Genomic DNA, 26,358 nt, shown 5'->3' on the forward strand with positions numbered 1-26,358 from the left:
TAATGGCGGCCGTAAATTATCGGAAATAAACGTTAAAATAAAACGACTTCTGATGTTCGTAATGGATTGAAAATTGGCAAGGTGAGTAAGAAAGTCTTACTGTACACGAAAATGTAAAAAAATGGAAATCGAAAATTTGATCATAGTGGCACTTTAAGTGTGATTTGTACCTCGTGTATGAAAAAATAAGAAGTCTCACGACATCAAGCAAGTGCTAAATAGACACTCCCAAAGTTAAACATAGACGGGGCTATGATTTTTCCGCCATTTGTGACCACTTGCTGTCGTGACTAAACAACATGCAATCACGTGACAACGTGGCGCTCAGTTCGCTGATGAAGACTGTGAGATGCAGTCGAAAGCTACGCTTTTGATTTGTTCGGACCTTGTGAGAAAAATTTATTATTAGTTAATATCAACTTTGTGCTACATGCCTGGTTGCATTACACTTGTCCTGATTACAATATTTTTTTGACTGAAACTCACTTACAGTTAATACTCCTTTACGCAAACTTTACATTGCGAAAAATTAAAGTTATGATAGTCCATTTTTTTACTTGTTTCATTCCTAATAATATACATGCAAAAATTTCAGCATGCTCATTGGCTACGAGCACGTCAATTAATCAAAATAAAATGGCGACCGCTGTCGGTACGTCTGAAGAGAGCAAAAAGATATCGATTCATGCAAGTTGATCATGAACGAATAATTAACGAAACTTTAACTTTAAGTATAGGTAATCAAGTATAGGTAATCACATGATTACGAGTGCAATTTGGGTTAAATCATTTGGTAGCCTTTGAACTTGAAATTTTCTCGTACTGATTTATCTTAAATTGCGCTCGAAATCATGTAAATACCTATGCAAATCTTGAGAAGGTTACTCACACTCATGCAAGGAAAGACGCACCAACTTCAGTAGTAAACTACTGGATGTAGATCTATGCTCTTCAACAGATAACAGAAGTTGATGTGAGAGAGAACTGGTGCAAAGTCTGTTCAGTTCATATTTTGTGACCACAAGTTCAGGATAGCTGTCAGCTCTTTAAACTGTGGATCATCTTGACCAAACAGGATCTCTCTAATGTCAAGAGCATGCTGAAGTGACTGACATGCAGAAGTCGTGTCATTCTGTGCATGTTGTGCGGCTGCAAGCAGAAGGTAGCTGTCAGCTGTACGTGGATGCGTTTCACCAAACAGGTTAAGTCTGATATCAAGGGCACCCTGATGGGACTGAAGCGCCGACTGAAAGTCTTTCGTTTCCATTTGTATGGTCCCAAGATTATGGTAGCTGTCAGCTGTCTCTGAGTGGCTTGCACCAAACAGGTTTAGTCTAACGTCAAGTGCACGCTGATGGGACTGAAGTGCCGACGGAAAGTCGTTCATTTCCATTTGTGTGATTCCAAGATTATGGTAGCTCTCAGCTGTCTCTGAGTGGTTTTGACCAAACAGCTCTAGTCTAATGTTCAGTGCACGCTGATGTGACTCACGTGCCGACGGAAAGTCGTTCATTTTCATTTCAAGGTGCAATTCCAAGGTAATGGTAGCTCTCAGCTGTCTTAGGCTGGTTTTCTCCAAACAGGTTACGTCTAATATTAATAGCACGCTGATGGGAATGAACTGCGGACATGAAGTCTTTCACCGCCATTTGTGCGATTCCCAGGTTCTGGTAGCTTTCAGCTGTCTGTGAATGGTTTTCACCAAACAGGTTAAGTCTAATGTCAAGTGCACGCTGATGTGACTGAAGTGCGGAAGTGAAGTCACTCGTTTCCATCTGTGCGATTCCAAGGTAATGGTAGCTCTCAGCTGTCTTAGGCTGGTTTTCTCCAAACAGTTTAAGTCTAATATTAATGGCAAGCTGATGGGAATGAAGTGCGGACGTAAAGTCTTTCACCGCCATTTGTGCGATTCCCAGGTTGTGGTAGCTTTCAGCTGTCTGTGTGTAGTTGTCCCCGAACAGTTTAAGTCTAACGTCAAGTGCACGCTGATGTGATTGAAGTGCGGAAGTGAAGTCGTTCATTTTCATTTGCGTGATTCCAAGGTAATAGTAACTCTCAGCTGTCTTGGGCTGGTTTTCTCCAAACAGTTTAAGTCTTATATCCAGGGCATGCTGCAGGGAATAAAGTGCGGAAGTAAGGTCGTCCATTACTATTTGTGCAATTCCGAGGTTAAAGTAGCTCTCTGCTGTCTCTGAGTGTTTTTCATCAAACAGGTTAAGTCTAATTTCAAGTGCACGCTGATGTGACAGAAGTGCGGAAGTGAAGTCACTCGTTTCCATCTGTGCGATTCCAAGGTAATGGTAGCTCTCAGCTGTCTTAGGCTGGTTTTCTCCAAACAGGTTACGTCTAATATTAATAGCACGCTGATGGGAATGAACTGCGGACGTGAAGTCTTTCACCGCCATTTGTGCGATTCCCAGGTTGTGGTAGCTTTCAGCTGTCTGTGAGTGGTTTTCACCAAACGAGTTAAGTCTAACGTCAAGTGCACGCTGATGAGATTGAAGTGCGGAAGTGAAGTCGTTCATTTCCATCTGTGCAATCCCAAGATAATGGTAGCTCTCAGCTGTCTTAGGCTGGTTTTCTCCAAGCAGTTTAAGTCTTATATCCAGGGCACGCTGATGGGAATGAAGTGCGGACGTAAAGTCTTTCACCGCCATTTGTGCGATTCCAAGTTTGTTGTAGCTCTCAGCTGTCTCTGAGTGTTTTTCACCAAACACGTTAAGTCTAATGTCAAGTGCATGCTGATGTGACTGAAGTGCGGACGTAAAGTCTTTCACCGCCATTTGTGCGATTCCAAGTTTGTTGTAGCTCTCAGCTGTCTCTGAGTGTTTTTCACCAAACACGTTAAGTCTAATGTCAAGTGCATGCTGATGTGACTGAAGTGTGGAAGTAAAGTCTTTCACCGCCATTTGTGCGATTCCCAGGTTGTGGTAGCTTTCAGCTGTCTCTGAGTGGTTTTCACCAAACGAGTTAAGTCTAACGTCAAGTGCACGCTGATGAGATTGAAGTGCGGAAGTGAAATCGTTTATTTTCATCTGTGTGATTCCAAGGATATGGTAGCTCTCAGCTGTCTTGGGCTGGTTTTCTCCAGACAGTTTAAGTCTTATATCCAGGGCACGCTGATGGGAATGAAGTGCGGAAGTAAGGTCTCCCATTTGGTATTGTCTGATTCCAAGGTTGTGGTACTTTTCAGCTGTCTGTGAGTGGTTTTCACCAAACAGTTTTAGTTCAATGTCAAGTGCGCGCTGTTGTGAATGAAGTGCGGAAGTAAAGTCATTCATTTTCCTTTGTGTAACTTCAAGTCCACGGTAGCTCTCGGCCGTCTTAGAGTGGTTTTCGCCAAACAATTTTAGTCTTATGTCAAGTGCACGCTGATGGGATTGAAGTGCAGAATTAAAGTCGTTCATTTCCCATTGTGTGACTCCAAGTAAGTAGAAGCTCTCAGCTGTATGTGGGTGGTTTTCACCAAACAGATTTAGTGCAATGTCAAGTGCACGCTGATGGGCCTGAAGTGCGGAAGGAAAGTCTTTCATTTCCATTTGTGCGATTCCAAGATTATGGTAGCTCTCAGCTGTCTGAGAGTGGTTTTCACCAAACAAGTTAAGTCTAATGTCAAGTGCACGCTGATGTGACTGAAGCGCGGACGTAAAGTCTTTCATTTCCATTTGCAATATTCCAAGATTATGGTAGCTGTCAGCAGTCTCAGAGTGGTTTTGACCTAACATTTCTAGACTAATATCAAGTACACGCTGATAAGACTTAAGGGCAGACGTAAAGTCTCTCATTTCACGTTGTGCCACTCCGAGCAAATGACACGTGTCAGCTGTCTCTGAGTGGTTTTCACCGAACAGTTTAAGTCTAATGTCAAGTGCACGCTGATGAGATTGAATTGCGGAAGTAAAGTCGTTCATTTTCATTTGTGTGATTCCAAGGATATGGTAGCTCTCAGCTGTCTCGGGCTGCTTTTGTCCAAACAAATTAATTCTTATATCAAGGGCGCGCTGGTGGGAATAAAGTGCGGACGTAAAGTCTTTCATCGCCATTTGTGTGATTCCCAGGTTAAAGTAGCTTTTAGCTGTCTTGGAGTGGTTTTCACCAAACACTTTTTGTCTAATGTCCAGTGCACATTGATGGGAATGAAGTGCGAAAGTAAAGTCCTCCATTTCCATTTGTTTCACTCCAAGGTTATGGTAGCTGTCGGCTGTCTCTGAGTGGTTTTCGCCAAACAGTCTCAGTACAATGCCATGTGCACGCTGGTATGATTGAAGTGCAGAATTAAAGTCGTTCATTTCCCATTGTGTGACTCCAAGTAAATAAAAGCTCTTTACTGTATGAGGATGGTTTTCACCAAACAGATTTAGTGCAATGTCAAGTGCACGCTGATGGGACTGAAGTGCGGAAGGAAAGTCTTTCATTTGCATTTGTGTGATTCCTAGTTGTTTGTAGCTTTCAGCTGTCTCTGAGTGGTCTCTATCAAAGAGTTTTAGTCTTATATCAAGTGCACGCTGATGGGACTGAAGTGCAGATGAAAAGTCTTTAATTGCTATTTGTATGTTCCCAAGATTATGGTAGCTGTTAGCTGTCTCGAAGTGGTTTCCACCAAACAGGTAAAGTCGTACGTCAAGTGCACGCTGGTGTGACTGAAATGCAGAAGTAAAGTCTTTCATTTCACATTGTGTGACACCAAGTGCATGATAGCTTTCAGCTGTCTCTGAGTGGTTCTCACCAAACAATTTCAGTCTAATGTCCAGTGCACGCTGGTGTGACTGAATCGCGGAAGTAAAGTCTTTTATTTCACGATGTGCCTCTCCAAGTAAATGACACGTGTCAGCTGTCTCTGAGTGGTTTTCACCAAACGAGTTAAGTCTAACATCAAGTGCACACTGATGAGATTGAATTGCGGAATTGAAGTCGTTCATTTTCATCTGTGTGATTCCAAGGATATGGTAGCTCTCAGCTGTCTTGGGATGGTTTTGTTCAAACAGTTTAAGTCTTATATCCAGGGCACGCTGGTGGGAATGAAGTGCGGAATTAGAGTCTCCCATTTGGTATTGTCTGATTCCAAGGTTGTGGTAGTTTTCAGCTGTCTGTGAGTGGTTTTCACCAAACAGTTTTAGTTCAATGTCAAGTGCACGCTGTTGTGATTGAAGTGCGGAAGTAAAGTTGTTCATTTTCCTTTGTGTAACTTCAAGTCCACGGTAGCTCTCGGCCGTCTTTGAGTGGTTTTCGCCAAACAATTTTAGTCTTATGTCAAGTGCACGCTGGTGTGACTGAAGTGCAGAATTAAAGTCGTTCATTTCCCATTGTGTGACTCCAAGTAAAAAGAAGCTCTCAGCTGTATGTGGGTGGTTTTCACCAAACAGATTTAGCCCGATGTCAAGTGCACGCTGATGGGAATGAAGTGCGGAAGAAAAGTCTTTCATTCTCATTTGTGTGATTCCAAGGTAGTGATAGCTTTCAGCTGTCTTGGAGTGGTGCTCGCCAAACAGCTCTAGTCTAATGTTCAGTGCACGCTGATGCAACTGAAGAGCAGACGTCCAGTCTTTCATTGCTAACTGCACGATTCCGTGAAAACTGAAGCTGTTAGCAGTCTCTGGGTGATCTTCACCAAACACTTTCAATCTTATATCAAGGGCACGCTGGTGGGACTGAAGTGCTGAAGTAAAATTTTTCCTTTCCTGTTCCGTGACTCCAAGTGCATGATAGCTTTCAGCTGTCTGTGAGTGGTTTTCACCCAACAGTTTGAGTCTAATGTCAAGTGCTCGCTGATGGGAATGAAGTGCAGAAGTAAAGTCGTTCCCTTTACATTGTGTGTCTCCAAGTCCATGGTAGCTCTCAGCTGTGTCTAAGTGGTTTTCACCGAACAGTTTACGTCTAATTTCAAGTGAACGCTGAAAGGACTGAAGCGCAGAAGTAGAGTCGTTCATCACAAGCTGCAATATTCCGAGTGAATTGAAGCTGTTGGCAGTCTCTCGGTGGTATTCGCCAAACAGTTTAAGCACAATGTTGAGTGCTTGCTGATGGGATTGGAGTGCAGAAGTAAAGTCTTTCATTTCACTTTGTGTGACACCAAGTGCATGATAACTCTGAGCTGTCTCTAAGTGGTTCTCACCAAACAGTTTCAGTCTTATGTCCAGTGCACGCTGGTGTGACTGAAGAGCGGAAGTAAAGTTGTTCATTTTCCAATGTGTGATTCCAAGTGAATGGTAGCTGTCAGCCGTCTCTGAGTGGTTCTCACCAAACAGTTTAAGTCTAATGTTCAGTGCACGCTGATGGGACTGAAGTGCGGAACCAAAGTCGCTTATTAAAAACTGGGCAAGTCCTTGTAAATTGTAGCTGTTTGCAGTCTTTGGGTGGTCTTCGCCAAACAGTTTAAGTATAATGTCAAGTGCATGCTGGTGTGACTGAAGTGCAGAAGGAAAGTCGTTTATTACAAAATGCACGAATCCAAGTATATTGAAGCTGCAGGCGGTCTCGGGGTGGTCTTCCCCAAACAATTTAAGTCTAATTGTAAGTGCCCGTTGATGGGAATGAAGTGCGGAAGTAAAGTCGTTTTTTACAAACTGCACAAGTCCGAGAAAATCGTAGCTGTCAGCGATGTCTGGGTGGTCTTCTCCAAACAGTTTCAGTAAAATGCCAAGTGCACGCTGTTGACATTGAATTGCGGAAGCAAGGTCACTTAGTTCAAACTGCAGGAGTCCAAGTAAATTGAAACTGTAAGCGGTATCTGGGTGGTCTTCGCCAAACAGTTTTAGTCTTACGCCCAGTGCACACTGTATTAGCTGAAGTGCAGAAGTAAAATCGTTCATTCGCCATTGTGTGACTCCAAGTCCTTGATAGCTGTCAGCTGTGTCTGGGTGGTTTTCACCAAACACTTTAAGTCTAATGTCAAGGGCGCGCTGGTGTGACTGAAGTGCAGAAGTAAAGTCTTTCATTTTATGTTGTGCGACTCCTAGTAAATAGTAGCTCTCAGCTGTCTGTGAGTGGCTTTCACCAAACAGTTTAAGTCTTATGTCAAGTGCGCACTTGAGTGAGTGAAGTGCGGAAGTAAAATTGCCCGTTACAATCTGCGCGAGTCCAAGTAAAGTGTAGCTGTCGGATGCCACTGGGTGGTCCTCGCCAAACAGGTTTAGTATAACGTCTAGTGTGCGTCTGTGTGCCTGAAGTGCGGAAGTAAAGTCCTTCATTTCCAGTTGTGTGACTTCGTATCCATGGTAGCTGACAGCAGTCTCTGAGTCTTTTGTCTCTCCTGTTTGTGACTTTAGCTGGTCCTTTAGTTCTTTTTCTTTTGTCGTGAGTATATTCTTTATATCTCCCCTTTCCATCGCGGCTTCTTCTAGTTTGCTTTGAATTTTTCCCATCTCTTTCTTTAAATCTGCCATAGTGGAGAAAGGAAGGGATACAAATGTAAACAGTTAAGTTAGCGAGTTAACAAAACAATTAACAATGCAAAATCTGTATTTCGAATATATTTTCATTTTATTTCATGATCGGTCATTAGGGCCAGCGCCTCGTATAAATTTCAAGACTGGTATTTATTGCTACCTGCTTAATGCGTTTAGCTTGCGTAACACAGTATTTTGAATGTATTTCATGCGTCGCCACCAGAGGTGCGCCACCACATGTAGGTTGCAGGGTTCCATATACTGTGTGGGTCCATAGTAATATCTACGTCTGGCATCAAAACGTAGCATGCTGATGTTCTCAGTATACATTGGTTAATGACAATGAATATTTGAATTGATAATGTTGTAGCTAATACAGCGTTTGTGTTCCATGTATCGACTTCTTAAAACTATGTGCATTTTTGATGCATCCGCATGTTAACCTCGATCCAGTTATATTATATGTATGATATTTTGTTTTAACGCTACCTTCAAGAGTATACTCCATGCATACTCCTACAGCAATGACTCTGTCTTCAACATCACCAATTCTGCTTTCAAACATTTCTGCCCTGCGTTCCATGCCAATCTCCAAACCATCATGTTTAGACATCTTTTCTTCAACAACAATGACTCTGCCCTCAACATCATCAACCCTCTCTTCAGTCAGTCCAGCCCGGTGTTCCATGGCAATTTCCAAACCTTCACGTTTAGACATCTTTTCTTCAACAACACTGACTCTGCCTTCGACCTCATCAACTCTCTCTTCAGTCAGTCCAGCCCGGCGTTCCATGCCAATCTCTAAACATTCACGTTTGGACATTTTTTCTTCAACAACACTTACCCTGCCTTCAACATAATCAACTCTCTCTTCAGTCAGACCAACCCGGTGTTCCATGTTGTTCTGACCAATCTCCAATCTTCCCATCCTGTGTTGTAGCTCCTCAAGACCACTGGCACAATTTTGAAGTTCACTCTCGACTTTGGTCATCTCTTTGTCGCCTTCTACAGACATATTCTTCACATCATCTTGCAGGGATTTTAGTTCTTGTTGAACCAGTTGTAGCAACGTTGTGTCCAGAGGGGAGTTCATGCAAAGGTATGTTCCTACAAAAATAAGGATTACAAAAAACTTCAACTGTCTAGAGCATTTCTCTAAGAAACACAAAAAGTTATGTGGCGGTAATTTACGTTTACTGTAACGCAGAAAAATTTACTAACTGGGAATATACCATGCACGATGATGGAAAGCCCATTTCGAGCCAACGCGAATAAAAGCTAGTGAAATCCAATAAAAGTACTTATGAATATGGGACAAGCGTTAGAGTTGGATGAAGCTTTTCGAATACCTAAATCTTCGTAAATAAGTTCACATATCAGCCACTTTTAACTAATACCTTTTGTCTCCCAGTCTTTAAGTTCCCCAATAAGTTTTCCTTCGTCTGCGGTTGGTAGAGCCATGTCTCTCACTAGTTGTGCCATCTCAGTAAAACTCTTCTGAAACTTGGTTTGATCCCATTTACCGAATACACAATGTGCCCAGTCGTTTCTACCCTCTCTGACGTCATCGGCGGCAGATTTTACAGCTGCAGAGAATACAGGCACCCGACCAAGCAACATTAACACAGCAGATGCATCACAGTGGTCATCGAAGGCAGTGAAGTGAGCCATATGGTTCTGAACGTATAGCCTGGCAAAGTCAACATGGGATGTCACTTTACAGTCAAACAAAGAATAATTGAACCTTCCACCAGGAAGCTTTGGATGACCATCATTTCCATTAATGTTTTCGTACTTCAAAGGAAGTGGCCACAGTTTAAGACGACCAGATGAGCTCTGTGTATCAATATTGTGAGCGGTCTTGAGGTTGTTGTATGCAGTGTTGATGCCTTGTTCCACAATTGGACGTATCTGTGGTATAAGGATCTTGTTGAGTGCTATTCCAGTCACAAGCCATCGTTTCTGATTTTCCGTCAAACCAAGGTGACTAGACCTGTGCGTTATAAGACGAGATAAAGTCACTTGCTCAATTGTAGTAATAATACAGTGGTCGGCGATCACATGGAAAAATAAAACATGTCTGTCTGGGATGTCGGCAAAACTAAAGTATATTTTAGCTCGGTAGCAAATCTTTTTGCAGTCTTTGTATTGATTCTATAAGCGCTGGTCAATTATTCCCAGACAAAACTACGTGAATTAATAGATACATACATAGCTCTACGGAGCATTTCATGGTCATAGTTACAATAAAAGGTAACTGAACCCAAACCGTTAGTGATTTGATTAAGACATGCAAAGCGTTTTCTATTTCTTGCTATACGTTTTAAAGTAACTTACCCAAGTGAAGCTGATGCCATTCCAAGAACTTTACAATCATGAGCTTATCATCTCATTAAACACGCACGTGTGGCAACGGCTGAGAAATTTAAAGGTAAAAAAACGGTTAAGGTAAAGATAAAGGTACAGATCAGTTGTCTTCCAATCCATTCCGGGACGGCGGGCGATGAACAACATTTCCGGGTTATGGAAAAGCAATGGTAAAGTGTGTTTTTAGAACATTCTGATCAACAATACCTTAAAAGATGTGGTTAAGTCATGCATTTGAGAAAGTTTTGAAAAAGAAAGTGTTCTTATTTAACAAAATAAGAAGATGCCTTTTATTACCGCACATAATACATTTATAGTATTTATTTACAATCGGATTTCCCTTGGGTTGATCAACCAGGCCTTGCATCGATCAAGACACCACCGACAAAGGTCCCGTGATGGTTTACACTGGTCTGTGAGTTTCCTTAGCTTGTATGACACAGCCAGCAGTGCAGCGTTGACTTACTTAATTGCTTTTAGCACATTTAGTCTGGCTCGTTTTTGGATAAAATTTAGTAGGCTGCGAGTGTTTGCTCGGGCAGCAGTATGGACGAGGCTGTGTCCTTTGGTATGTGGTATTTTGCAGATACCAACACAAAGAAAAAAAAAACAGTGACAACACTGAACAGAATCGGGGATTGAAAGATACGGCCGCACATTCGCTGACACTGTAAATACAAGAAAGCTCGGATTCTTCGAAATGTTCTATGTATGAAGATTTGCTTGTACACAAAGACAATATCCTCTAGTTGATGGATTTCTTTGTTCTCATGTCTTGATTATTTGACAATGTATTGACTGCACTGTAAGGAGAAATCAGGTGTTGATCACTTAGTTTAGGTAAATAAGTTGTCAGCTGTCAGCAGACGAAGTTTTGAGAATTAAAAAAGTTTGTGGTCTTTGTGAAACGTTTAAATCCATTATCCTTCACGCACTTTGCACAAATGAAAATGCATGCGTCAACTCGAGTACTGGGACAATGTGCTGTGTGGAATAGATTTGATTAGGAGAACATAGAATTCAGAAAACATTGAACACTGCTGGCGTAAACGAAACATCTATTATTGCTGTTAACATCTCTGCTATACTAAAGAAAGAACACAGATCAAATGTTAAGGATACCAAAAACTTGTCTACCATAGCAAACCGTTTGTTTTGCCCGTAAGGTATTCAGCTCTAAGGAGGAGTTCACGCGTATCGACATTTTGACACGACAGAATGGTATTCAATGACTTTCAAAAGTAATTATGTATTTGCTTTCCTTTTATATTTGCTGTGATTCATTATAAGTTCATTAAAACTCACTAAGCACAGCGTGCTCTATCCAATCATGCTGAACCGAGATAACTTCAATCAGTTCCGAAAATGAAAGAAATATCTAGATTTGATTAACGCCCACTTCAGTTTTCAGGCATCGCTTGTCACGCGCGCATCACAGATAAATGTGGTGTTCCAAAACGCTTCATTTAGTGTACCTCTGTGCCTTCGCTCTTTTCCTTTTGCCACAGTTAAAGAAAGAAATAATGTAAACACCTTTGTACTGTGCTATGACCAATTGGCTTTTTGTTATGTATCAGACGTGACCACAAATACCCCAAGCCCACATAGTGAGTATTGTTATAAAAAGTCAAAATAAAATGGTTCGAAAGTTTTCGCAATTAAGAACTTCGTTTCACACTAAGCCAGGATGACATCGCAAACTATACATATATACTGTACATGCAATACAAAATCGTTAACATTTTGCGATATATAAACTGCACGTGTGACGTTTCTTTCCTTTTTGAAAAGGGTAAATTTGAAGAATTTGTTTTATCTTTCAGTGCTTACTACCGAGGCTTGTTTAATTGATATCTTACGTAAAAACAAATAAACACAATGCACTAAAAGTAAAACTATAAATTGATAGTACTTTAGGGTACATTGCCGAAAGTTCACGAATACTCGTCGATAGTGAAACAAACCGGGGGCCGCGGAAGCCATAAAGCTCGAGATGCTTTGTTTTTATGTATGCAAAGACGAAAACGCAATAGACCACGATAAGAGACAAATACTGTCAACGAAGGTGCAGCGGCTATTAGAAATAACATTTTGTGGGAACAATTTAGAAAAACAGTTAGGGTGTCACTGTCTGACGTCTTTTCCCATTGCTTGTCCTTTTGCTTATCCCAGTCTTAGTACGTGCAAACGAATACATCCTAAACTTATTTTGTCCATGCTCAACTAAGTGACAGTGTATTTTAGTTATTCGAGTCCTTATGGACCTAAGTGTTACGGAGTATCGTTCACTTGCGTCAGTCTGCTTAACTAAAACTGATACTGATATACGGTTGCGAGCGTTTGTGGATAGCATCAGCCTTGTGGTGATGTGTTTCTAAATCACAAATTGTTGGCCCTGGGAACCAGGCAACCTTTAAACTTTTTCATAATTCAGGATCACGTTAGCTTGTAACACTCTGTATTAGTGAAATAACTCAGTATCACATGAATTGTAAAAATTACATCATGCTTCCCATGTAGCTTAGGGTGTACAGTCTACTCTTCGGTTCATCAGTTGATGAAGCAAGCCGCTGAAATGGACGAACGGTTTTTCCTCTGGCATTTAATAATTGATAACGCATTTAGTTTACTAAACGGAAACCAGAGAACGAAATCGAAAGATGCAGGTTTCAGGCTGCATGCTTCTGCATTCGTTGGCATGACGAATATTGCAATATGAATTAAACGGGCATTGGTATTTGTGTTGGTATTTGCCCGAATTTGTGCACGGTTTTGCTTTTAAAGAAGCTAGTCATTGGTGTCAAACCATGAAAGATTTATCCTAAATTTTTCATTGTTGTCGTTCGTAATCGGTATCAATCTTGCCTAATCTTAATTTTCATTGGTTACCAATGCTTGTTCAATTTATATTTCTTATAACTGAACTGCTGTTTCGAGGAGTCCGGCTTCGATTTGAAGGCAATTTTCACATCCTAAGCAATCATGACATATTGTCTTTACCTCGATAATAAAGCCTGCAGGAAATCGAACTTTATGCAACTAGGCCGAATGAAACCGAAAGTGAGAAAGTGCTTAAGTAATCGCATTTTCAAACTGAAATATGGACGCGGGCCGCTACGTTCAAAACACTGTTTGTTCGATCCATTTCGTGTTTTTATTCGCTATCCAATTCAGATTTAATTCGACTACTAAACAGACTTGTTGAGATAACAGGCGGGAACATATTTATAGCCACTCAGAACGAGCATGCACAAAAGTGCTTTAGTACCGGCAAAAAATGTTAGGTCTTACCTGAACGTTAGGCTTATTTGTTCCACAATGCAATCCACAGCTTTACTGTTTAGTTTCAATTACACAACAGACAGGCTTGAACTCGGAAAGTGATCATGGTGCTCGCGAAGCTTTTTAAGGCGACGCTCCAATGACCAAATGCTCATTTTATTTATAACTGTTGAAATGTCATCGAAGATTAGAAGGTGGAACGAACGAAAACAAATCAGATCAACCTCGAATTCTCCTTACTGTTTTTCATACTTTCCTTGTAATGTAAGTGATGAGAAATTGATATTGCATCAAGACAGTAAGAAATTCAATGTTAATCATTTTGATGTTTTAAGCCCTTCAGTTAAAGAATTCAAGAGCATTGAAGTATCGACATGACGAATTAATTTCTTAGGTATTGTTGTTCAATGTCTCTCGTTTTGATTGAAGATGGATAGCTTTGACTTATGAGCTTCGAGAAGGTTCTAACCATAATTTTGAAATGCACTGATAACCACACGAAACTGATTGCATAAAATATGCCCAGCTAATACCTCAAGCTCTCTAGTCTGTGCACCTCTAGTCCTTCTTGAGGGAGAAACCTAGACTGTGCAGTGCTTTGTAACTTTGACAGGTTACTATATGTCTGTGCACAGACTTTTAAAGAAATTGAGAAAAGTATGTATCTTGATAAATCTATAGAACAACAAGCTTATCATCCTCTGTTTGTGTGGTCACAGCTTGGCAATGGAATTACTTAAATTTCTTTTAATTTGTTATTTCTAAATAAGCTTTCCAAAAATCTGTATTAACAGATATGTACTGTATTTAATTTGTACAAAAAAATTAAATAAAATATTTTTGCATTGTTTAAGTTTGTTTTTATGTGGTTTGACTCAGTGATTTGAAGTGTGCAAGAGCAGTTTTATGAGTCTCATGTTTTGACTCGCTTCTAGCATGTGATTATCTGCACAAGGTATGTAACTTCAAGAAGGAAGTAACTAACTGAAATATCTTGCAACGAGCTAACCTGTAATGTTAAGCCCTCCCTCTCTACTAAAAAAATATACGCCTGATAGCAGGTTAGCAGTGAGTATTTAGTTTTCAATAAACCCTTGTCAAAATAACCAAAATAACACTTTTAGGTGCTAAGAATGCACCAGAAGGCAGCTCAAGGAACCCACATTTTCAACATTTTTGCTAGGGGATGCCCAACCCCTCCCCCCCCCCCCCCGGAAACCCATCCTGCGCCCTCCCAAGCACAAGCAGGACGGAAACTGATTTCTTCTACTAGTTGTTGCTTTTGTTTGAAATTTGAATTTGAAAACTTTACTGTGCTACATTACATTTTTAGTGGATTTGCTCTTAAATTAAGCTTGACACTAGTCCTTAAACCTTGAACAAAACGAACCGCCAGATAATATGGGTTCCTTTCCTTAATGGATATCATAAGCCATCAAGGTCAGCACACACGAGACACTATGAGGTCACTATGCGAATTGTTGCACGAAAATATGGCCGGTAGCTTGAAGATTGAAATGGCATATCTTAAATCACTGGTGCCTTAATCTACACGTAAGCCCTTACACGGAGATAACAAATAATGATGATCATAAAATCAATGACATAATTATAAATTAAAATCAACGCTGGGAGTCGCGACGATTTTAATACCTGAAAGCGAAAATGTACGAGTAAACTATATCCATCCAATCTATTTAGCAAGAAAACGCATTTTATTGTACCACCCCTTACTCTAAACTTCAGAACTTTATACGCAGACTGAACCTTGCAATATAAAACAGGAATAAATTCATAGAAAGGGAAATCCGATCTGTCTAGTTTACCTTCTACGTCTTCTAAGAGTGATTGCTCCTGAAGTATAAAACTCAGCTTTTGATTCCCCACAATGTTACAAGCAAAAGTAACTGTAAAGCGTGATAATCTGTTTTGCTTTCGTTGTTACAAGTGATAGATTCAAATACAATTTGGATGCCGTTTCAGTAATAGCCTGCAGTCTAAAATGTGACGAGTGGGCGTTGTTGCTGCAAAAGAACGCGGATTACTGGAACGGGTCCAAAAAGACCTGCGTTTTCCTTGTCACACGATTTGTCACGCTAAATCGTCACGCGATGACGTAAACGTGGGTCACCTGTGAGCCCGGTCCGTAATGCTGTCCACAAATTGCTCAGCAACTTTTCATGTTTCGTGCTAATTTCAAGCCACTTTTGTCCATTCTGAGGGATCACAGCACCTTTCAGATTGGTCTTACCATATTCAGAAGATATCTGAATGTTTCATGAAGGCCGTACAAACATTTACACCTTTTGGGGTAGATTTCCGAAGTTTGCAAAAGACAAAGTTTTACTTAATTAGCATAAAAACATAACACACTAGTCAGCGAGCGTGACGTTGTCCTTAGGGACGGACCAATATTTTTTTGGAGGGGGGTATGAAAAATTCTCCTCTGCATTTTTTTCTAAGCTAGTTTATGCACCTCTGCAAACTGTTTTTTTCGAAATTCAAGCTATTTTTGCTATACAAATCGTGTTTGCAAACAATTTATTTTGTCTTTCTAGGCCCCGCAAAAAAATTTTTTCAATAATTTCCATACCCTCCAAAAAAATAATGGTCCATCCCTTATGGTCGCATGTCTAGACCATGTTACACGAGGCAATGTTGCATTGCCAGTTGCAAAAAAACTTCAATGATGTGAGACAAGTTGCTATGTGCGACATGTCAAGCGCAACATGCAACACAATTTTATTAAAACAAGCTAGTCAGAACGCGGGTGATTTCCAAGTTAAATCACAGTTAAAGACCTTCACCTTTTTAGCAAGCTTAGCATTTTGTAAAGCAATGATATATCTAGCAATGTTCAATGTATTTTTATTATTATTATGATTTTTTTAATCATTGTAAAGCGCTTGAAAGATATAGCCATTTTTTCAAGTTTCTCTTTCATATTCACTTACTTTTCTTTGATTTATTAATTACTCTTTATCTACTATAATCAAACTGATAATGTGAGGCTTCCTGTTGCAATTCGAAGGAAATTTTACACTTTCCAAGCAATTACTCAAGATATTTTGACCTATCGTTGCTTTACCCTGATACCAAAACCCCCAGAAACCTACAGCTCAACTGAAATCGAAAGTGCTTAAGTAATCACATTTTTCAAACTGAAATGTGGACGCCATGCATCCGCTACAGTATGTTGCCCTATTTCCCGGACACCCCTATTTCCGGACACTTCGACTTAACTATTTCGTATATCGTCGTAACAGTAAAATTAAGTTAAACAAAAAGTTCAGAAGACTTAGCGATTAGTCTGCTTTCGTTTGCTCTTTTCTTGGCCGAGCTGCGCTCTGTTTAGACGGGAAAATTCAAGTTTTCGTGGAGGTAGGTAAAACATTTTTCTTTGTAAATCCGATTTTTACAGCGCGTCAAACTACATCGTTTCAATAACGCGCTCTGCTCTCGCAAAGTGCGCGATAGATTATATTTATATATATACCAAAGTAAAGGTAAAAGGACCTAGGTTTATCAGCATATAATAAATTTTCGGTTTTCGCTCTTAATTTCCGAGCACGGTCACCAAAGAGTTAAGTTGAATTTTTGATGAGGTGTGCCTAATTCCGGACGCATACCTACAGCAAACTTGTTTACCTATTTGAAAACAATTTTATGGAATAGGTTTTGAAAAACAAGCATTTTTGTAACTGTCTGTGCTGTATTAAAGCTTCAATACCTGTTTTGGTATTGATTAATCTTCCTTGGCGAACTTCGTTTCAAGTGGCCGAAACATTCGCTGAACATTGTTTATGTCAATAACCTGATGATTACCTCGCTAAAATTGAAAGAAAAATACTTTAAATTTTGCCTGAAAGACAATTTTTCAAAAAAATAATCCTTTATTTACCCTAATTACTTAATATTTTGCCATGATCGCGAATAATATTTCCGAGAGAAAGGGAGTATTTTCCTCGTAACGATCGTCCGAAATTAGGGCAACTCGTCCGGAATTAGGGCACCGAATTTGACCAACTCTTTCCGTGATTACAAAGAAGCCAAAGAGATTTAGAAGATAAAACTCCACGACCTACTTACCAGCAGTGGAAGCTACATTGTGGGTAAGTTTCAGCTCGTTAGTGCTGTTTTGAGGTAAGATATTACGGTAAGTGCAAAAAGTGTCCGGTAATAGGGCAACATACTGTACGTAATCTTCGCGTGCAAAACATAAATCAATGTGTTAGTTCGATCCATTTCGTTAAATAAACATATTTTTATTCGCCAACTTGAGTATTATACATTGTACAGACTCTGTAGACCTGTTGATATTACACCAGCAGATAAATATCAACTTGGAGAAAATATGCATAAAAGTGCTTTAGTGTCAGCAAGAAATGTGTCCGGTCTTACCTTACATGTGAAGTTGGGTCAGTGCTGCTCTAGAATGAAATCCACAGCTTGATTCTCAAGTCTCATTGATCAACTCGACACATATAACTGATAAGGACCGATAAGGCCTGAACTCGAGGTGCGATGTGCTTGCGAAGCTTTTTAGAGCGACGCTCCAATAACCAAATGCTCATTGTATTCATAACCCATGGAATGTTATTTTAGATTATTGAATTATCGACATGACGATTTAATTTCTTAATTGTAGTTCAAAGGTCCGGCCGGTTAAAATTTCATTGACTCGTGAGCTTCGAGACGTTTCCAAATGATTGCATAAATTAACACGCCCATGCAGACCAGGAACATTTGTTAAACTACTCTAGAACAATAACTGAGGATCAAATTATCACCGAAATCAAACACCAAAATCTTCAAATCGTGAACATGTTCAATGCTACAACCTACCTTGGTTAGCGTTTGTTTTGCCTGTAGGGCCCTTGAGGAGTTCATGTGTATCGACATTTTGACACTTTCAGCGCTGTTTTCGAATACCTTTCTAATAAAGTAGTTATGTATTCGTTTTGGTTTTCTGTCTGCTTCGTCCAGCAATCCAACTACAGTACGTAATCGGGGACGAGAGAACGACTGCAACAAGTCTCGAACAAGTCGGGATTAGACTTAGTTTAATTTCTTCCTTGAAATTTGATTTGGATCCAAATCCACAGTAGTGTGGCATTTGAGATGAAACCATTGGAAACGCATTAGGCTACAAGTGATATCTCTTTTAGATATAACAGCGACCTATTTCTCCTCGCTCGCACACTCCGTGCACTATCGAAGAGTGTCTGCTTATTTTTGTGACAGGGAATGAGAAGTCCACTCTAAAGACCTTTCTACTTTGCTATCAATAATGAAAACCTTTAATTTGTTATCAGGAGCAATGGCTGCTTTTAATACTTTATCTTTTGTTTCACAGGTATCCACAAGGTCATCATACTGAGAGCATTGTTATAAAAAGTCAAAACAAAATTGTTTGCCTGAGTGGTTCCGTAATGACGATCTGAGACTGTAAAACAACCGCTTTCAGTTTTCTCTTCTCACCCTAGTCTCACTCGCCGTTGTGGTACTCGCTCCAAATTTCGTTAGAATACTGTACACGTTCGCCAAAACAATACGACTGTTTTAAAGGCTTTGATGATCTTCCGTTATAAACTAAACAAAAAACTGACAAACTACTGTAGTTGAAAATTGTTTTCCTTAAAGCCTGGTTTTCACTAGCGACGCAAGCACAAGTGCAAGCACAAGCGCAAGGATAACAGCTCTTATTTCTCCGTGATCGCATGAAAACGGCTTCGACTCAAGCAAAAACACAGGCGCATTGCATTTGGCTGCTTGTGCTTATGCTTGCGGCAAGCACAAGCACAAGGATCAAAATTTGTCTTTTTGCGTGATCGCGATTGTGCTTGCGTCGCTAGTGAAAACCAGGCTTAAGCTAACAATGTTGTGTTTTTTAAATGCAACAAGAAAACACAGCACGAGACAAGCAATAAGCAATAATGTGCACTATTAGGAATTCACATTTTGCCGTGACAAATTCAAGAAAAGCTTGCTAAAGTCTTGGAGTCAAAATAAAATAATAATTCATAGTAATAATAATAAAAGCAGTAATTAATGACTAGTTTTTATTCGGCGATCTTTTTAGGTGCCACTAGCTTCACGTCATGGTCTGCCTTCTTGTCCACTGCTGTCACTGCTTGTCCTTTTGCTTAAACGTTCTTGATACTCTTACTTTAGCTATTCGATTCGAATCACTAAACGGGAAAAAAACCTGGTATCCTTCGTGAACTATCTCAGGACTGAGTGTATTTTTGTATGGACAGAGTGTAATTGTGACCGTGTGTCATTGGTGTCGGAGATTTCAATCTGATTATCTAGATTAAGGCAATCTTATTAAGCTTCAGTATAAAAACAGCTGTAAAGACGGAGCACTGAATTAGAAAGGTCCTTTAGCGTTTCACTGTAGTGGTGCATAGAACGACATGGAAATCAGAGCGCGAAATCGAAAGATACGGGATCAACTGCATGCATGCTACTGCAGTCGTTTGTGTGCTAGAGACTGTTCAATGCTCCAGGTTTGCGAGTGTGCATGACGAAAATCGAATTTCATGCAACCAGGCTCAGCTGAAACTGAAAGTGCTTAAGTAATCATATTTTTCAAACTTTGAAATGTGGACGCCAGATGCTAGGCAATTTTTGCGTGCAAACACTGTAAGTTCTATCCATTTTAGTAAATAAACCTACTACCTTGCCGTCTAATTCAGTTTGGTTATATATATCTTAATCGATCTTAAGATTACAGCGGCAGATTATCGTTTTAGTGTCAGCGGAAACATGTCTGAAAATTATTGGAGAGAAAAAGCATGGCGTTATACGGCTAACGGCAAACGCGAGCTTGCCTTTCATTTTGTTGCCTTTCTATCTAAGTCTAAAATTGATCCCTCATAAAAATAGGGAAAAAATCACACATTCGCAACAAACACAAAACTACTCATTTTCGGGTACGAACGCCAAGCGGCAGACGGCAGAAGTTAAATTTTTGCCTATCGTGGGAAAAATAAACGTCATGCTTTATCGCTCTCTTTGTCAGATCTTACCTGAAAGTTGGGTCAGTTATCCAAATCTTCACTCTCAAGTGTCATTGCACGACTCGTCACATAACCGATAAGGCTTGAACTCAAGGTGCGATTTGCTTGCGAAGCTTTTTAAGGCGACGCTCCAATAAACAAATGCTTATTTCGTCGATTGTTTTGCCTGTAGGGCACCACACTAAGAGGAGGGTTCACTTGTATCGACATTTTGACACGACAAAGCAGTGTTTCAATAAATCTCAAAAGTTATTGTGTGTTTTTTTGGTTTTGGTTTTGTGCCTGCTGTGCTTTATTAATTATAAATATCTAGTATTTACAAGTAGTTTTATCAGAATCTGATAAAGCGTTAACTGTACTGTGCGCAAAATGACTAGTTGGCATAACAGAAGTGAAATGTATACAGTCGTGATTCGCTGATATGGGCCCGGCTGCTAGCTGTTTTCAGTGTTTTACACCAAAAGAGATGAAATGAAACTTTAACAACAGCCGGAGGTCAGCAGATGAAACCAAAAGTGCTTAGTAATCACATGTTTTATTGAGGGTGGTAAAATGTCAAAGATCGGTAAAGGGTACTTAAATGATTCCTGAATGGACTTATTTTTTCCCTTGAAATGTGAAATGGCTAGGGGGATCACAGGTAGCCCAAGCTCCTAAAGGAGCCGTCAACATATAGACCACATATGACATTGCGTAATGACGTTATTATAAGGGTTTGTATGGGAATTTACCGATCGTAAAAAATAATTCAAAATAGAGGAAAAATATCCAATAAAATTCACTTACCCATCCTCTTCTATGCATATCTTGTGTTTTTATGCCGTTTGGGGGCGATTTGAAGCCATTTCAGTGGGATTTAGGTTCGCTGGTTTCCTCTCCGTACCATGTACAGTGGAACCTCGATATAACGAAGGGCCATGAGACTGGCAAAATGTGTTCGCTATATCGAGGTTTCGTTATATCGAGGTTTTTTTCCATATATTTTGCTTTTACTGGGACGAAAAAAATCATTCGTTATATCGAGGACTTCGTTATATAGAGGTTCGTTAAATCGAGGTTCCACTGTATATCAGTCATATCAGTTGGGGTTGCTGTTAATTATGTAACACATTTTCACGAAATAGTAACCTTTAAAAGTAAACGTGGGGGGAAAATACACTATAAGGTGTAATGGCACTTTTTTTCTTGTCCATAAATTGTTGTGGTGAAGATGTCATAAATGTACAGTACTGTTATAGTTGTTATGTGTCTGTGACTACTTCCTGGTTTCAGATATCCCATTATTCCACGCGAGCGGAGTTAATTAGTAGTTGCACGTGACGAACGTAACGCCTGATGCATTTTATTTTGATACCGGTATCTGTGTGAATAAGCTTTTAAGATTCTGAAGCCGCCTGAAAGGAATCAGCTAGAGAAACGGACGAAACGAATAGCTGCAACTTTGTGCTGAGGCGGATGCGTTCTGCTGTCGAGAATACTGAAAATATTCCAAAAGACACCGATTGTGTGAAAATCCAGACGATCTATTATGGGTTCACGAGAAGAGAAGACAAACATCTTGGTGAATTCATCAGCTGGTGATGTCCGGTATGGCTCTCTAGGCCCCATTCATCAAGAGAATTTCAAAGTTTACAAGCGTCGATGGTATATTCTTCTAATCTATTCCATCTGTTCTGCTGTGAATGCGGTGAAATGGAACACTTGGAGCCCGATTCAAGGCACCTCACAAGTCGTGTTTGGCTGGAGCGATACAACTATCACTTTGTTAGTCGCCTGGGGTCCGATTGTTTTTATCGTGGTCTTTTTACCGATGTCTTGGTTGATGGATGTCAAAGGTAGGAAAATTATAATTGGAAAGATTTCCGCACAGCCCCCTACATTAATTATGTATGCAACTATTTCATACTATCACTATACATAAACAGCAATCATGAAAAGAACGAATCAGTCAGAAAATTGTATGCATAATTAATGTAGGGTCCTGTGCGGAAATCTTGCCTTATGATTTAACAACACTGTTAAACTGCCTCTTTATAACGAGGAATTAGAAGATAAAATGTAAGGATCCGTTAGCCGGTCAATGTTTTGGACTTAGTTTCTGATTGCGTGACAGATCGCATGTGAGTCAGACAGTGCAAGTCACGAACATGTCACTCTTGGTTTCCTTGCGGTCAAAGTATTTCTCTTCAATGTAGAAAATTTTTTCCGCTGTGTTACTACTAGCCTCCCACGCAGTCGTTCTTAGGGGCGATCGTGTTTCACTCCTCCCCACTAAAGCCTGCTTAACCGAGGCCAACATTCCTTTCCCATTGTTTTATTCGCCAGACAAACTACCAATCACCATTGAGGTATTGTCTGTCGGTGAAAAATTAAAATGATCGCGGAGATGCGGCATGCGGGCTTGAAGTACAGTATTTCACTTTAGTTATGCATTTTACGATGGCTAAAACACCGGAAAAAATATCGATTGGAATAATTCAAGTGCTTTTTGTGCAACACTTTGATAAGGTCATCTGCTGGAACTGGAAGGGTTAGAAGTTTTGGGAAAAGTGCAGTTGATCTTCCTCGCTTACATATATTCCAATCGACAATCTGTGAGAACGTCAACAAAATATCAACACAGTGGATCTGCATTGCTTCAAAGAAGAGATCTCTAGTATTTCCGAGTTAATAAATCAAAGGGTAAAACAACAATAAACCGACCAAGTTGACGAACGCGTAGAGCTTAGAAATAGTGAGCACAATAATATAATTCACCGCGCGGCCGGTGAATAAATGTTTTCATTCGGTGATATACTTGCCCTCGGACGATTCTCAAGGTTGAATTTTGTGTTAAAAGGCTAGCTTTGTTTTTTTTTCCGTCAATAGTTTGACGGTCCTTTGATTTTATGGTTGCGAAAAATATTTTTCCTTCGAGGAAACGCATTTAAAATGATAAATGAACCACGCACCAAATATATTTTCTCGAACGGCAAAATCCCAACGGAGCCAACGAATCGGTGAGACTGTCGAACAGCAAAGGACAAGTTTGATAAAAAGCAAGCGATTAACCGTAGCCAGCAAATTCAGAAATTGCTTTCATCTGAATGAATTTAAGCGAAACATCCTAAACTTGGAAGCACACGATGCTAAACAGCTCTCTCGTTCGCCAAAGAGCGTCTTGCAGTCAAGGTCAAGGTCAACCCTCCGGATTTTAGTAGGTAAAATCTGATTGGCTTAGCGGCGGAAAGGAATGTTGGCCTCGGTTAAGCAGGCGTTAGTGGGAAGGAGTGAAACACGATCGCCCCTAAGAACGACTGCGTGGGAGGCTATGTTACTACCTATAAGAAAGATGTCTTGTCCATTCTTATGATGTAACCTGTAGTGTTTCAGAATGGTGTATATACATACAAGCCAGTAAAATACATAACGAGTAACTGGATCTACATGTACAGGGCACATTGTAGTAGGGGTAGCCAAAGGTAAATTCAACACTTTGCGAGGAGTCTGATACATTTTCTTTGAGCCAAAAACTTCTCAGCCTTGCAAAAGAATCAAGTTTCCAAGATGTCCCAGAAAAAATTGAGACATTAAGACCCCTGAAATTTGGCAAACAAATTCTGCAAAATTGGCATTTTTTGAAGTATGAGTAACCACCCCTTTTGTATTGTATAAAACATAATCAACTAGCAAATAATCTTCGCTTGTAATAATTGGTCAAAACCTGTTTGCCATACAGTCAAACTTAGAGGAATATCCATTGATATCCTCAAAGTGAAACCCCCAAGCTTTTAAAAATTGTTCTACACTGTACGTTTGCATGAACTAATATTTTACACAGTTAATATTTTTCTAATTCCGACAGTATTACTTGGTCATCGTTTAACACCTTGAAAAAGCTCTCTTAAAAATAGCTGCCATGTGTAAAAACATTGAAGGAACAGAACAGACTCTATTTGGCACAAAAATGTACATATGTTATGCTCAGCACCACCATATAATGTTATCATAGTATTCACATTGGTTATTTTCTTGCAGGCTTGAGAGTATGCACCCTCCTTCTGGCAATTGTTAATTTCATAGCGGCCGGACTTCAGGCTATACCACTGTCTAATCTACAAATACAAACATGGTTGGTTCACCTGGGGGTGATTTTCAATAGTATAGGTGGCCCCTTTGCCATGGCATTAGGGCCCCTTATTTCTGCAGCGTGGTTCCCACCCCACCAGCGCACAACGTCGACTGCACTTGCTTCACTGTCTCCCTATTTTGGCGCAGGGTTGGCATTTATCATAAGTCCTCTGTTAGTTCCAGATGTGGGTAATCACAGTAGTACCATCGGTAAAAGTATTGACTATATCAAAATTCGTAACAATATGAGCCACTATCAGTTAATGTATCTCAAGGAGAAAATCATGCATCTGATGTACATTGAGTTGGGAGCAACAGCACTAATTTTACTGGCGCTTTTTGTGTATTTTCCCTCTAAACCTAAATTACCACCAAGTGTGACTGCAACAGTTGACCGCCTGGATTTTAAATATGGTTTTAAATGTCTCATGCACAACAAACAGATGTGGTTATTGCTCTTCATTAATGGAGTTATAGTTGGTGTCTTTTCTGGTTTGACGTCTATTCTAGACTTAAACCTGTCTCAGTTTGGTATCGGAGAAAAAAATGCCGGCTGGCTTGGATTTGGAGCAACAATGGCTGGAATAGTAGCAGGAATTTCTCTGTCCATGTGAGTTTTTATCTAGCATTTTATTTTGTTTTTTATGTTTTCAACTCGATTATAACTGATTGTAATTGTCGACGTTTGGGACAGACAAACTATAAACCAAACTATAATGATAGTAAGGGACAATTGATTTTCCATGCTTCCCTTTAGGCATGTGTAGTGTTGTGACATCTGTCAATCATACGAGCACGCGGTCGAAAGGAACTCCCGCTTCCCTTGTAGTCGTCGCGAGCATGGAGTCAATAAATCAGACTTGTGTTTAACTTGCGGTGGTTTTATTTAAACGGTACAACACCACACCTGGCGACGAGGATCCACGGAGCGTATCCAGTGAGAGAATTCAAGTCCCAAAGCGCGGACAAAGCAATTCAAGTCCCGAAGTGCGGACAACACAACTCAAATCCCAAAGCGCGGACAAGATAATCCTGACAAAGATTTGACAAAATGGCAGTTTCGCTTCCGACTTTCCCGGCTTTCCAAGTACACCTAGACGGCAATGTGGGTCCAAGGTGGAAGAAATGGCTAGCCAGATTCGAGAATCTAATTGTAGGAATGGGTATCGAAGAGGCAAAACAAAAACGTGCTCTTCTGCTACATTACAGCGGTCCCGAAGTCGACGAGATCTTCGACACGCTTGAAGGCACCGGCGAAGACAAAGATTACAAAACGGCCGTCGAAAAACTTACCGCTCACTTCAATCCCCAAGTCAACACGACTTACGAGGTCTACAATTTCAGGAAAGCTCAGCAAAACGAAGGCGAGAGTTTGGACAGTTTCCATACAAGACTTCGAACTCTTGCGAAGACCTGCGAATTTGCAAATGCCGATAAAGAAATCAAGGAGCAAATTATTCTAAGCTGCAAGTCAAACGCACTGAGGCGGAAAGCACTACGTGAAGACCTTGATTTAACTGCACTTTTAAAAGCTGGCAGAGCCCTGGAGCTCAGTGATATGCAAGCTAAAGAAGTGGAGAGTGACAAAACGACGGTGAACACTGTAAATCACAAAAAGAAGAGCGACAGGCGTCCAAAGAAAGGCAAAGGTCGCCGACGAGAGGAACACAGCGAATCACGCAGCGAGTCACGCAAGGAGTCACGCAAGACTGAAGAGTCATCAAAATGCAGAAATTGCGGTGGCGCTTACCCCCACAAAGACTCCTGCCCTGCTAAAAACAAGAAGTGCACCTCCTGTGGCAAGTTCAATCATTTTGCTAAAGTTTGTAGAACAGTTCCACCCGGTTCGGTGAAACGCGTGACGGAAGAAGAAGACACAGATGAGGAAGACTACATTGGAGATCGACGGAGAATACGTAGAACTGATGCTGGATTCCGGAGCTTCAGTTAATCTTATCGACGAAGTAACCTACCAAAGAATCTACAAAGGCAAAGTAAAACCTCTAGAACAATCCAAACGGCGAATTTTCTCTTATGGATCACCCACACCCCTACCCCTGCTAGGAACCATTCACGCCAAGATAACTGCAAAATCCAACAGCACGCCAGCCACTCTGCACGTTGTTAAAGGCAGCTCAGGAAATCTCCTAGGATATGACACCGCGCAAAGGCTAGAACTCCTAAAGATT

At 40.4% G+C, this 26,358-nt stretch overlaps 3 protein-coding genes across 5 annotated transcripts in view; 1 reads left to right on the top strand and 2 right to left on the bottom strand.

Moving 5' to 3' along the window:
- The window catches only part of LOC144667229 (uncharacterized), a 46,097-nt gene extending 25,671 nt beyond the window's left edge, over window positions 1-20,426 (bottom strand). The window contains exon 1 of the mRNA XM_078528635.1: window positions 20,101-20,426. The gene's annotated coding sequence lies outside the window, so the exon portion shown is untranslated. The remainder of the gene's footprint in view (window positions 1-20,100) is intronic.
- On the bottom strand, window positions 1,515-14,875 carry LOC144667200 (uncharacterized). Of its 3 annotated transcripts, none has more exons than XM_078528612.1 (5): window positions 14,861-14,875; window positions 9,723-9,801; window positions 8,783-9,378; window positions 7,875-8,492; window positions 1,515-7,375 (listed from the first exon to the last, which is right to left on the bottom strand). In XM_078528612.1, the coding sequence occupies exons 2-5, from the start codon at window positions 9,740-9,742 to the stop codon at window positions 1,521-1,523; spliced, it is 7,089 nt and encodes a 2,362-aa protein (XP_078384738.1). In that variant the 5' UTR covers window positions 9,743-9,801; window positions 14,861-14,875; the 3' UTR covers window positions 1,515-1,520. The 3 variants fall into 3 exon arrangements, with proteins under 3 accessions (XP_078384738.1, XP_078384746.1, XP_078384734.1); XM_078528620.1 differs by lacking the exon at window positions 14,861-14,875 and adding an exon at window positions 13,044-13,206; XM_078528608.1 differs by lacking the exon at window positions 14,861-14,875 and having other exon boundaries at window positions 9,723-9,856.
- A 957-nt stretch (window positions 20,427-21,383) lies between the features above and the next one.
- The window catches only part of LOC144628067 (solute carrier family 49 member 4 homolog), a 10,149-nt gene continuing 5,174 nt past the window's right edge, over window positions 21,384-26,358 (top strand). The window contains exons 1-2 of the mRNA XM_078486125.1: window positions 21,384-21,894; window positions 24,077-24,779. Of these exons, the coding sequence (XP_078342251.1) occupies window positions 21,588-21,894; window positions 24,077-24,779 (1,010 nt within the window). The 5' untranslated portion in view covers window positions 21,384-21,587. The remainder of the gene's footprint in view (window positions 21,895-24,076; window positions 24,780-26,358) is intronic.

This window comes from Oculina patagonica, chromosome 1 (assembly GCF_052425735.1).
Source record: "Oculina patagonica isolate OP01 chromosome 1, crgOcupat, whole genome shotgun sequence".
Taxonomy (NCBI): domain Eukaryota; kingdom Metazoa; phylum Cnidaria; class Anthozoa; order Scleractinia; family Oculinidae; genus Oculina; species Oculina patagonica.